Raw genomic sequence first — 14051 nt, forward strand, 5'->3', positions numbered from 1 at the left:
TTGGTATCTGTGATTTGGAGTATCTCAAATTGGTTAAGATGTAGGTCTGCTTGGATCAGTCCTGCTGTTAGACTCTGCCTACAGACTTGGGGTGCCATGAAAGATTTGGGGTCTCCAGTTAAGGAACAGCATACTAATGAATAGGCCCAGCTATTTATCATCTGCTGGGTAGCCTTCTACAAAGCTGTAACAAAAAGTCATTTTTATTTATATTATTATTATTATTATTATTATTATTATTATTATTATTATTATTATTATTATAAACAACTCCAGGATGTGAACATATCTCTTTCTTCAAATACAACTTTAGCAACTGAGTAGTTGATGCATGGAACTCATTACCTAACTCTGTAGTATCATCACCAAAACCCCAAAACATTACCCTTAGACCAGTGTTTCCCAACCGTGGCAACTTGAAGATATCTGGACTTCAACTCCCAGAATTCCCCAGCCATCAAACGCTGGCTGGGGTATTCTGGGAGTTGAAGTCCAGATATCTTCACGTTGCCAAGGTTGGGAAGCACTGCCTTAGACTATCACTGTTGACCTCACCCGATTCTTAAGAGGTCAGCAAAGGTGCATAATGAGGTCAGTAAAGGTGCATAAAGATGCATCATGGCATCGGACCAGAATATCTCCGAGACCGCCTTCTGCCGCACGAATCCCAACGACCTGTTAGGTCCCACAGAGTTGGCCTTCTCCGGGTCCCGTCAACTAAACAATGTTGTTTGGCGGGTCCCAGGGGAAGAGCCTTCTCTATGGCGGCCCTGACTCTCTGGAACCAGCTCCCCCCAGAGATTAGAACTGCCCCTTCCCTCCTTGCCTTTTGTAAACTCCTCAAAACCCACCTTTGTCGTCAGGCATGGGGGAACTGAGATATCTCCCCCGGGCCTATACAATTTATGTATGGTATGTTTGTATGTATGTCTGCTTAATAATGGGTTTTTTAAAAAAAATATTTTAAATTGTAAATTATTAGATTTGTTATGAACTGTTTTATTGTGTTGTGAGCCGCCCCGAGTCTACGGAGAGGGGCGGCATACAAATCTGATAAATAAGTAAGTAAGTAAGTAAGTAAGTGAGTGAGTGAGTGAGTGAGTGAGTGAGTGAGTGAGTGAATGAATGAATGAATAAATAAAAAAATAAAAAAATAAAAAAATAAAAAAATAAAAAAATATAAATATAAATATAAATATAAATATAAATATAAATATAAATATAAATATAAATATAAATATAAATATAAATATAAATATAAATATAAATATAAATATAAATATAAATATAAATATAAATATAAATATAAATATAAAATATAAATAATTAAAAAAATAGAATATCATCTTCAAGCACTTTATTCCTTGGTGCTCAGTGATCTCACAACCCCCATGGTGGGGCAACATAGCAGGTCCATAATCTTTCAGGAATCCTATTCTGACTTAATAAAGGAACTGAAACTTTATTAACGAACCCCGCCATTGTTACTTCAAGATGTTAATTATAACGTTTAATCACCAATATTTAAAAAAAAAAAAAGATTCCCAGATTGCTGAATTCTCAATCCACTGTAAAATCTTGATTGCACATTTATCAAACTGATTACACCCCTTAGCAGAGTGGGAGTTTCGCCTGATGGATACCACAGAGCTGCAGAGTAGGAATAAATATATTAAATATATATTAAATATATTAAAGGGTTAAATAAGGTTCAGGAGGGAAGTGTTTTTAAAAGGAAAGTGAACACAAGAACAAGGGGACACAATCTGAGGTTAGTTGGGGGAAAGATCAAAAGCAACATGAGAAAATATTATTTTACTGAAAGAGTAGTAGATCCTTGGAACAAACTTCCAGCAGACGTGGTCGGTAAATCCACAGTAACTGAATTTAAACATGCCTGGGATAAACATATATCCATCCTAAGATAAAATACAGAAAATAGTATAAGGGCAGACTAGATGGACCATGGGGTCTTTTTCTGCCGTCAGACTTCTATGTTTCTATGTTTCTATAACTGGGAGGGAATAGTTGGAAACGAAACACCTGAGGGCAGGACAAGAAGTAGGAGCTGAAAAGAGAAATCCAACCTAGAATTAAGGAGAAATTTCCTGTCATCGAGAACATCTAATCAATGGAACAACTTGCCTCCAGAAATTGTGGGTGCTCCACAGTAATGGGTTCCTCTGGGTATGGTCAGGTATGAAGAACCAGTGGAAAGATTTTGAATCCCCCCCCCCCTTTCTGGGCACTGGGTATGTTTTTCCTATCGCAATAGAAACATAGAAACATAGAAGTCTGACAGCAGAAAAAGACCTCATGGTCCATCTAGTCTGCCCTTATACTATTTTCTGTATTTTATCTTACGATGGATCTATGTTTATCCCAGGCATGTTTAAATTCAGTTACTGTGGATTTACCGACCACATCTGCTGGAAGTTTGTTCCAAGGATCTACTACTCTTTCAGTAAAATAATATTTTCTCATGTTGCTTTTGATCTTTCCCCCAATTAACTTCAGATTGTGTCCCCTTGTCCTTCTGTTCATTTTCTTATTAAAAACACTTCCCTCCTGGACCTTATTTAACCCTTTAATATATTTAAATGTTTCGATCATGTCCCCCCTTTCCCTTCTATCCTCCAGACCAGTGTTTCCCAACCTTTTTTGAGCCACGGCACATTATTCATATTTTAAAAATCCTGGGGAACACTGAACGGGGGGGGGCGCGGGGGGAGGGGCTAAAGAAAAGTTTGGACAAAAAAAAATCTCTTCCTCCATTTCACTCTATTTCTCCCTCCCTCTTTCTCTCTTCCTTCCTTCCTTTCTCTCTCTCCATCCCTCTTTCTTTCTTTCTCTCTTTTTTGCTCTTTCTCTCTCCCTCCTTCCCTCCCTCTATGTCTTTCTCTCTCCCTTACTCTCTCTGCCTCTCTTGCTATCTCTTTCATTCTCTCTCTTTCTATCTCTCTTGCTATGTCTTTCTTTCTCTCTCTCTCTGTCTCTCTCTCTGTCTCTCTTTCTATCTCTTTCTCTCTCTCTCTTTCTCTGTCTCTCTTGCTATCTCTTTCTTTCTCTCTCTCTGTCTCTTTCTCTCTCTTTCTCTGTCTCTCTGTCTCTCTAGCTATCTCTTTCTCTCTCTCTTGCTATCTCTTTCTTTTTCTCTCTCTTTCTTGCTATGTCTCTCTTTTTCTCTCTCTCTGTCTGCCTCCCTCTTTCCTTTCTATCTCTCCCTCCCTCTTTCCTTTCTATCCCTCCCTCTTTCCTCCCTCCCTCTTTCCTTTCTATCTCTTTTCTCTCCCTCCCTCTTTCCTTTTTATCTTTCTCTCCGTCCCTCAGCGGCGGCAAAGAAGAAGGAAGGCACGCTGCAGAGGGCACCGAGGACAAGAGCGCTCCCTCGCTCCCTCGCCCTCTGACTTCCCTCCCTCACTGCTGAAGGGACGAGCCTGAGGGTTTTTTTGCTTTTTTTTTCCTTCCCCCACCTCACGGGAAAGAGAGAGAGAGAAAGAGCAGCGAACTGCGGGATGCGGCAAAGGACTCCTTGCCAACCCAAAAAGGGGTGGGGGTGGCAAAGGCAAAGTCTGGGAGGCGGGGAAGGGAAGAGCGGGAGGCCCCCAGACAGAACGGCTGAGGGGAAGGAAAGACAGAAGGAGGGAGGGATTGAGAAGCGAAGCCAGGGAGGGCTGAGAGAAAAGGGGAGCGGCGCGCGCGCGAGGGGGGGGGCGAGCATTAGTGAAACGAACGGAGAAAGCCTTCTCTCGCAGCGAAAGCGCTCCCAGCCAGGGGGCTGCGAGAGAGGGCTTTCTCCGTTCGTTTCAGTAATGCCCGCCCCCCCCCTTGCGCGCGCGCCGCTCCCCTTTTCTGAGGGGAAGGAAAGACAGAAGGAGGGAGGGATTGAGAAGCGAAGCCAGGGAGGGCTGAGAGAAAAAGGGAGCGGCGCGCGCGAGAGAGGGGGGGGCGGGCATTACTGAAACGGACGGAGAAAGCCCTCTCTCGCAGCCCCCTGGCTGGGAGCGCTTTCGCTGCGAGAGAGGGCTTTCTCCGTTCGTTTCAGTAATGCCCGCCCCCCCCTCTCGCGCGCGCGCCGCTCCCCTTTTCTCTCAGCCCTCCCTGACTTCGCTTCTCAATCCCTCCCTCCTTCTGTCTTTCCTTCCCCTCAGCCGTTCTGTCTGGGGGTCTCCCGCTCTTCCCTTCCCCGCCCCGTCCCTCTCGCAGCTCCCTGGCTGGGAGCGCTTTTGTCCCGAGGAGCTGAAGCCGCAGCCGCCGCGAGAGAAGTCGCGCCCCAAGGCAGGGGGCGGCAGAGGAGGAGAGGGGGCAGATCGGGCGGGGAGCGTCACGGCACACCTGACCATGTCTCGCGGCACACCAGTGTGCCGTGGCACACCGGTTGGGAAACGCTGCTCCAGACTATACAGATTGAGTTCATTAAATCTTTCCTGATACTTTTTATGCTTAAGACCTTCCACCATTCTCCAATAAATGATATTGAATGCGTATAACTTTAGAAGAGCTGTGCGTGTGTCTAAATACACATACAGTTTATATAGTAGATAATGTATATTTTTGTGTGCCTGTGTGTAACATATATGTACACATGTGACATGTATACGTAGAATTAAATAGCATATTTTGGATGTTCACTCATAGTAAATAGATAGGGAAATTGTATCTCTATGAGGCGAGGAGAGGCCAGGCACCCTAACTCTAACCCTTGATGTGAATGACATCAAGTTGGCCACCTTTAAGCCAATCACGTGACCTTTAAGCCACCACCCCCGGTCACATGATCGTCAAGCCACTCCAACCTGGTCACATGGCCGGCAAGCCACACCCACAAAACAAGCCACACCCACAGTGTGGTACTAAAATGTTTTGCAGCCCTTCAATGGCGCTCCATCTCTGTAGGTTTTTAAGAAAATATTTGGTGGCCATTTGTCTGCAATTGCATAAGGCAGCGATGCCGAATCTCTGACACAGGTGGAGATAGCAGATATAGCTCTGCGACCGCGTGCCACCTGTGGCACCTGTGCCATAGGTTCGCCATCACTGGTATAAGGTCTCCTGCTTGAGCAGTGGGTTGAACTAGAAGGCCTCCAAGGTTGCTGCCAACTCTGCAATTCTGTAAATGCTAATCAAAGATTGAGTCAGAAGAATTATTTGGGGTTCCAACTCGAGCTGGGGTTGCACAAGAATAAATAAAAAGGAGATCCACACAGCTATGAGGAAAGAAGAAATATTTATTCCCAAAAAGCAAACAGTTTGCCTTTAGGGGCAGCTGTGGAGAAATGGGGTACGGCAACTGACCTTTATAGTGGGGCTTATCATGGTATGGAAAAATCTACCTGCTAATTCTAGAGTGACACTTGAGAGTTTGTGTGTTTGTGTGTATGTGTGTGTGTGTGTTTGTGTGACTATGGTGTTACTTCTTGTAAGCATGCAGATGTTCTGGGAGACCTGGTATGCCCATGTTACACCAACACTCCGCAGTCTGCATTGGTTGCCGATCAATTTCCGGTCACAATTCAAAGTGTTGGTTATGACCTATAAAGCCCTTCATGGCATCGAACCAGAATACAGTACTTGTGTTTGTAGACCTTATCCTTTGATATGTAGATGAGTTCTTATTTGGATGGTTGAAGAAGTTTGGATAAAGGATTTTCCCCCATTTGCTATTCTTACTTCTTTCACTTGACTGTCAGTTATCTAGTGGAGATTTTGATTCTCAGACCATTGTAAATTCTGTTTTAAGGGAAGATGGAAACAGTATAAAAAAATAATATATTCTGATATAAAACTTCTCACCACTGGTTAATGTATTCTTCTAATTTCAGACATTAAGAGCATCCGGGAAGATTTACATGCTGTTTTTCGTGCTGGTCATTTTTCTGGGCTCATTTTATTTGGTCAATCTAATCTTAGCTGTGGTCACCATGGCTTACGAAGAGCAGAGCAAAGCTACCATTGCTGAAACAAAGGCGAAAGAAAAAGAATTCCAGGAAGCCATGGAAATGTTAAAAAAAGAACAGGAGGTGCCTATAACTCTTGACTGCTTTCATTAAAATGACTAAAAGAACATTGTGCCATCACATCACAACCTTTGCTTGTGACAGAAAGGACAAACCTGTGCAGAGGAAGTCCAAAAAGTTGAGGTTTGACTACTGCAATGCTCTCTACATGGGTCTACATTTGAAAAGTTTTTGGAAACTTCAGATCATGCTGCGTGAGTTGTCATGGGCATTCCCAGATATGCCCATGTTTCGTCAACACTCCGTGGTCTGCACTGGCTGCCGATCAGTTTCCGGTCACAATCCAAAGTGTTGGTTATGACCTATAAAGCCCTACATGGCATTGGACCACAATACCTCCGGGACCACCTGCTACCACACGAATCCCAGTGACCGATTAGTTCCCACAGAGTTGGCCTTCTCCGGGTCTTGTCGACAAAACAATGATGTCTGATGGGACCCAGGGGAAGAGCCTTCTCTGTGGTGGCCCCGGCCCTCTGAAATCATCTCCCCCCAGAGATTAGGACTGCCCCCACCCTCCTTGCCTTTCGTAAACTTTTGAAAACCCATCTATGTCACCAGGCATGGAGGAATTGATATACCCTTAGCTGTCTTGACTTTATATATGGTGTGTTTGGGTTGTATGTTTGTTTTTTAATAGGGTTTTTAAAAAAACTGTTTTAATATTGGATTTGTATTTAATGTTTTTACTTGTTGTGAGCCGCTCCGAGTCCTCGGAGAGGGGCAGCATATGAATCTAATAAATTATTATTATTATGTCAGTACAACACAGCAAAGGAGATCACTATGCTGGATTTTGTATTTCATCACCAGTCGGGCGCTTCCCAAGCACCTAGGACTGCGTGATGTAGTGGCAAATTATGTTTGCCGATCCCAGTAAAGCGGCCTTCTGCAATTGACAGATTAAGATTTTGTCAATTCTGATGGTTTTCAAATGTCCGCTGAGAGCCTTTGGTACTGCGCCCAGCGTGCCAAGTACCACTGGGACCAGCTTCACTGGCTTATGCCAGAGTCGTTGCTTTGTTGTTGTTGTTGTTATTATTATTATTACAAACATGCAATTGAAGCCCCTCCCATTTTTATATATTTCATGATGTGCAGAAAATAGGGAGGGGCTTCAATTGTATGTTTATGACTGCCATATTGACATAAAAAAAAACCCCTTATACCACCACCTCCACACCAGGAGTGGATTGCATTTACTGCCCTACCGATGTCCTACAGGATTAGGTGGCATAGAAGTCAAATAAATAAGTAAGTAAGTAAGTAAGTAAGTAAGTAAGTAAGTAAGTAAGTAAGTAAGTAAGTAAGTAAGTAAGTAAGAAAGAAAGAAAGTAACAAAGAAAGAAAGAAAAAGAAAGTTTAAAAAGCATGAAAATAGCATTGTATTGTATGTTGAAAATAGAATTATATTGCATGATGAAAATAGAATTGTAATTGTTGCCTTTCGCTCTTTCTACCCTTTAGGAATTAAATGCCAGAGAAAATGACAGCTCCACTGAAGTGTCTCCAGCATCTAAGGAACACAAAGAGCGAAGCAACCGGAGGAAGAAAATGTCCTTAGGAATGGAAGATTCGGGGCCACCCTCAAATGACAGTCATCGGAAAACAGTACGTTTATTGTTAGGTAGTGATGGGCGAACCCAATTTGTAATTACCAGTTGCTAACTAAAAACTCTTATTTGGAAGTTTTCAGTCAATTTACCTTCAAAAGCCGGGCTGGCGCAGCAGGTAGAGTGCTGTGCTGCAGGCCACTGAAACTGACTGTAGATCTGCAGGTCAGCGGTTCAAATCTCACCACCGGCTCAAGGTTGACTCAGCCTTCCATCCTTCCGAGGTGGGTAAAATGAGGACCCGGATTGTGGGGGCAATAGGCTGGCTCTGTTAAAAAAACATGTTGTAAGCCGCCCTGTGTCTAAGGAGAAGGGAGGCATAAAAATCGAATAAATGAATGAATGAATGAATGAATAGTAAATGCCGCCCTGTGTCTAAGGAGAAGGGAGGCATAAAAATCGAATAAATGAATGAATGAATGAATGAATGAATAGTAAATGCCGCCCTGTGTCTAAGGAGAAGGGAGGCATAAAAATCGAATGAATAAATAAGTAAGTAAGTAAGTAAGTAAGTAAGTAAGTAAGTAAGTAAGTAAGTAAGTAAGTAAGTAAAAATAAATAAATAAATAAATATAAATAAATAAATGATAGATAGACAGACAAACAGACAGACAGATAAATAAAAAGTGACATTCAAGATCTTTTTCTGTGATGTAGAAAAGCAGTCCATATGGTGCAATCTGATTTTTTTTTTTTGTAAACATAAAAAAATATTTTCCTCAACACTAGCTCTTGCCTCAGAATCAGGAGGTTGTGAGTTCGATCCTAGGTAGAGGCAGATGTAGGGTCTCCTGTTTGGGCAGGGGGTTGGATTATATGACCTGCCGGGTCCCTTCCAATTCTTGTTAATCTGTTAAAAACCAACAGAACTTCAGCTATGGTTATGGGCCTCCTTCAAACCCAGCAAAACGGAGGCCAAGTCATGGCAGTGTCTTCACTTTCCACCTGTCGGGGAAGGAGACTGGATCCAATGCTGAATTTGGGGATGAGAAATCCAACAGTGTTGGGGAGATGGAGTTACAACGGGGCTGCGTTTTGCCTACGCGCATCATAAGGCGCCCAAGCATCCAAAGTCAAGCCAGCTATGGATCGCATCCAGCTACTCCTAACTACATGCAGCCCAATAGATGGAACTCTGGAGACGACTGCAACGGGATAGTGTCCTTGGTGGGACCTGGTGGAATGAGGTCTTTGAACACGGAGCATCTTTCAGGGGAAAGCATGTTGCTTCCACCTCTTATGGAAAGCCCCAGAATGAGCAGCCAAGTGAGTTTGTTTGTTTGTTTGTTTGTTTGTTTGTTTGTTTGTTTGTTTGTTTATGTTATGTTTATGTTTTTGTGTTTTTGTGTTTTTGTGTTTTTGTGTTTTTGTGTTTTTGTGTTTTTGTGTTTTTGTGTTTATGTTTTTATGTTTTTATGTTTTTATGTTTTTATGTTTTTATGTTTTTATGTTTTTATGTTTTTATGTTTTTATGTTTTTACTTACTTACTTACTTACTTATTTACTTACTTACTTACTCACTCATTAATTAATTAATTAATTAATTAATTAATTAATTCATTTATTTATTTATTTAGATTTGTATGCCACCCCTCTCCGTAGACTCGGGGCGGCTAACAACAATAATAAGACAATATAAACAAATCCAATATTTAAGTTTAAGTTAAATTAAAAAACCCTAATTTGAGAAACCAATCATACATTATTATTATTATTATTATTATTATTATTATTATTATTATTATTATTATTATTTATTCGATTTGTATGCCGCCCCTCTCCGAAGACAGACATACCAAGCATAAATTTCATAAAACATACAGACATACCAAGCATAAATTTCATAAGCTTAGGGGGAAGGGAATATCTCAGTTCCCCCATGCCTGACGACAGAGGTGGGTTTTAAGGAGCTTACGAAAGGCAAGGAGGGTAGGGGCAACTCTGATCTCTGGGGGGAGTTGGTTCCAGAGGGTCGGGGCCGCCACAGAGAAGGCTCTTCCCCTGGGTCCCGCCAGACAACATTATTTAGTCGCCGGGATCCAGAGAAGGCCAACTCTGTGGGACCTAACTCGTCACTGGGATTCGTGCGGCAGAAGGCGGTCCCGGAAATATTCTGGTCCGATGCCATGAAGGGCTTTTGAGACAACGTGTTAGAATTTGCGGCAATCCAACCGGTACATCTATCTTTCCTTCTCCCCCCACCCAATTCCCTCCAACTTAAATCCTATATTAGTCAAATTATGCATATAATGAAAGTAGTCCTCTTGACATTCAAACAAAAGTAATTATATGAAGCCCCCTTGAAATTAACAATAGCTACACCATTTCAATGAGGTTCACACAATGACTAGCTTTTTTTCAAATATGTCTTATGAATTGCATAAACTTAAAGAGGTAGCCTATAAATAAAATAAATATAATTCATTATAGTCATAGAGAAGATGTACCTGCCAGTATGGTTATTAAAAATAATACAGTATTATTCACTTATCTGCTTGCTCAAACACTCAATCAAATGATTATAACATACCATATTTTTCAGAGTTATAAGATGCACCTTCCTAAAAGAAAATTCAGGTGTGTCTTATACTCTGAATGTAGTCTTTTTTCAAAGGTTTTTTCCCCCCAGCCCTAACTACCTGCTAACAATCTTCCCAGCTCTTACCTTGCAGGTTCTTTCATTGTTACTCTTTGCGAAGAATGTTTTCCAAGCCCTAAATCTTTGCAGGGTATTTTCATTGCTCTAACTTCCATCAAATGTTTCTTTCCAGCCTTAACAAGGTATTAACAATGTTCCCAGCTCTTACCGACTTGCAAGTTCTTTCAATGTTACTCTTTGCAAATAATATTTTCCAAGCCCTAAGTCTTTGCAGAGCTTTTTTTCCATTGCTCTAACTTGCTGAAAATGTTTCTTTCCAGCCCTAACTAGGTGTTAACGATGTTCCCAGCTCTTACTGGCTTGCAAGCTCTTTCATTGTTACTCTCTCTGAATAAGATTTTTTAAAAGCCCTAACCAGGAGATAAAATAATGTGCTGAAGATGACCAGACTAAGGATGCTAGCCAGAATCTAAGCAGATTCTTTTCCCTATTTTCCAGTATAAAAACTAAGGTGCTTAGTTTTTATACTCCGAAAAATACGGTACATGTAATCCTTGATTTACAACCATTCATTTAGTGACCATTCAAAGTTACAATGGCACTGCTTATTATTGGTATCCAAAGAGTAGAAATGTTTATAACTAAATCAACAGCCTGTATCTTTTTGCAGATGTCTTTATACAATGAAGCTAACAAGATGGTCCAAGCTCATCGACTGTCAGTTGATTATTACAACCAGCCACTTCAGAGACAAAGGGCTGAGAGTGCGGCCAGCATTATCACCAGCGTCCTTGAAGGTACGAGCTTTCCTTGGCAGAACTTCCGTTGCTAAGAAGGAGATGGTTAAGTGAGTCCTGCCCAGTACACGACCCTTTTGCCATTGTTGATAAGTGAGTAATGCGGTCTTTAAGTGAACTCCCATGGACTTAGGTCAGGAATGGTGAACCTTTTTTGGTTCATGTGCCAAAAGGGGTGTGTGCGCGGCCTAGCCACACCCATTCCCTCTCCCCCCATGCATGCACATCCTCCGCGCTGTCCTGCACATACGCACAAACCTCCCGTGCCCCCGCACATGCACACAGTTTTGACTGGCACAGTCAAAACAAATGGCCAAATGAGCAAACCAGAAGTTTGTAAACGCACTTCTGTTTTGCCTGTTGTGCTGTTTTTTGCACTCTAGAAGGTTCATGGAAGCTTCCCTGAAGAATCCAGAGGGCGAAACGGACATCCCCAGGGCAAAAAATCAGCTGGCTACTGCACAGCGGCTTCCTGCTGAGGGGAGAGGGAGGACAGGGGCCATGACGGATGAAGCAAGGAACTGGCCCCCCCAGCTGGTGCGCTGTTCTTAACCGCCACCAATAAATGCCTTGCCTTCTCCCCGGAGGCCTCACTAAGGCGCTGCGGGAAACCCTTGCCCCACCATGCGCCCCAAACTGTTCTTTCCCCTGGCAATCCACGCCGATCCCAGGGGCATTGGGAGGGCCTTTTCTTCGACGTGTAGCTTTGCTGCGGCTCGTCGACCTGCCATTGTGTCAACTAGCCAAATGAAAAGAGGACGGGGAACATTGAGCCTGCCTTTTACACTGTGGCTCACTGCCCTGCCCTCATGCCCCATCATGCCCTGCGCTACGGGCAGGGCATGCCGGGTGATTGCGCCCAGTGACGCGATCACCCTCCCTCCTTGGATGCTCGCCAGCGATGGTTGTGCTCTCCGGTGTCCGTCACAATTAGCTGTTTGGAAGTCAGCTGGGAAGATGATAAATGGCGATCATATGATCCTGGGACAATGCAACTGTCATAAATACCTGCCAGTTGCCACGCACCCAAATTTTGATCATGAGACCATGGATGTGTTATAATGGTCGTAAATGCAAGCATCAGTCCTAAGTCCATTTTTTCATGGCTGTTGCATTAAATGAATTCAATGAATGGCTGTCAAGGAGTGCCTGCATTAGTAGCAATAGCACTTAACGTTAGTATTTATTATTATTATTATTATTATTATTATTATTATTATTATTATTTATTAGATTTGTATGCCGCCCCTCTCCGTAGACTCGGGGCGGCATACAAATCTAATTTAGATTTATATACTGCTTCACAGTGCTTGACAGCACTCTCTAAGCACTTTACAGGGTCAGCCTCTTGCCCCCAACAATCTGGGTCCTCATTTTACCCACCTCGGAAGGGTGGAAGGATGAGTCAATCTTGAGATGGTGGTGAGATTTGAACTGCCAAACTGCAGGCAGCTGACTGCCAGCGGAAGTAGCCCGCAGTCCTGTACTCTAAGCACTGCGTTACCACAGTTCATAGTAAATAAGTAAGAAAGAAAGATTATTACTGTAAGCAATTCATTTCCAATGAAAATTGTAGATTTGGAAAACCTGTTATTTTTATTTTTTATTTTTTTATGTATTATATTTTTATGCCGCCCATTTCCCTCTATGAGGTGATTCTGGGTGGCTCTATTTATTCATGGTCCATTATTTCAATTTTTTTTACAAATGCTGGCATCCCAACTTTCTATTGTATGAGATTTCCTATCAAAAGTATTTATTTATTTAATTGGATTTATATGCCGCCCCTCTCCGAGGACTCGGGGCAGCTCACAGCATGTACAAAAACAGAACAGTAATATGAATCCAATAAATCATACATTAAAACAATCATTAAATTCTAATTAAAGGAAAACGTATCAAACCAATCATTCAACAATCATACTGAAAACATTCATTGGTCAAGGGAAAGATCTAAAAACCCCAAGCCTGGCAGCAAAGATGAGTTTTTATACTCTTTCGGAAGGCTAGGAGGGTGGGGGAAATGCAAATCTCCCGGGGGGGAGCTGGTTCCAGAGGGCCAGGGCCCCCACAGAGAAGGCTCTTCCCCTAGGTCCCGCCAGCTGACATTGTTTGGTCGATGGGACTCTGAGGAGGCCAACTCTGTGGGACCTCACCAGTGTTCATTAAAAAACATAAAGACCACCAGCTGACAAATAAACAGCTTGATTGCTTTATCTAATGTCAGAATTTCATCAAAGATCATTGGATCTTTTCAGGGAATGAACTACAGAGAATTTTGTAAAATGTACAAAAATTTTGTACATTCTCAACCAAAGTTGAACAAGTCTAATGAGTAGGTCAATAACAACTCCTCTTCTTCTTCTTCTTTCTTCTTCTTCTTCTTTCTTCTTCTTCTTCTTCTTCTTCTTCTTCTTCTTCTTCTTCTTCTTCTTCTTCTTCTTCTTCTTCCTCTTCCTCTTCCTCTTCTTCCTCTTCCTCTTCTTCTTTCTCCTCTTCTTCTTCCTCTTCTTCTTCTTCCTCTTCTTCTCCTCCTCCTCTTCCTCCCCCCCTCCTCCTCCTCTCCTTATTTAGAGCTTGAAGAATCGGATCGAAAATGGCCTCGCTTCTTGACCAAGTTAGCCCGCAAGTATTTCATCTGGAATTGTTGCCCTCTGTGGCAGAAAATAAAGAAGAAAGTGCATGTGATTGTAATGGACCCCTTTACCGATCTCATCATCACACTTTGCATTGTGATGAACACTCTTTTCATGGCCTTGGACCACTACAAAATGACCCCCCAGTTTGAATATGCTCTTTCGTGTGGGAACATGGTAAGCAAATCCTGAAGCAGAAAAGAATCTGCCCCTGTTTTGCATCCTTAGCAGAGGTGGGTTCCTCCCAGTTCAGACCAATTTGCTGAACCGGTACTAACAAGCTGCAGGTTACATCACGATGAAGTCACAGAACCGGTTTGGGTGGGGCCGGTCCATTGACACTGCCATCTTTAAAAAAAAAAAAAATCAGATCCCTCCCCCCAATTTTT

General features: G+C 42.5%; 1 protein-coding gene across 1 annotated transcript in view; it reads left to right on the top strand.

The window, feature by feature from the left end:
- The window catches only part of LOC139153308 (sodium channel protein type 5 subunit alpha-like), a 71569-nt gene that overhangs the window by 17874 nt on the left and 39644 nt on the right, over window positions 1-14051 (top strand). Inside the window, exons 9-13 of the mRNA XM_070727058.1 lie at window positions 5823-6020; window positions 7485-7628; window positions 8498-8896; window positions 10900-11026; window positions 13601-13839. Coding sequence (XP_070583159.1) covers window positions 5823-6020; window positions 7485-7628; window positions 8498-8896; window positions 10900-11026; window positions 13601-13839 — 1107 coding nt within the window. The remainder of the gene's footprint in view (window positions 1-5822; window positions 6021-7484; window positions 7629-8497; window positions 8897-10899; window positions 11027-13600; window positions 13840-14051) is intronic.

The sequence above is a fragment of the Erythrolamprus reginae genome, chromosome Z, assembly GCF_031021105.1.
Source record: "Erythrolamprus reginae isolate rEryReg1 chromosome Z, rEryReg1.hap1, whole genome shotgun sequence".
NCBI classification, from domain to species: domain Eukaryota; kingdom Metazoa; phylum Chordata; class Lepidosauria; order Squamata; family Dipsadidae; genus Erythrolamprus; species Erythrolamprus reginae.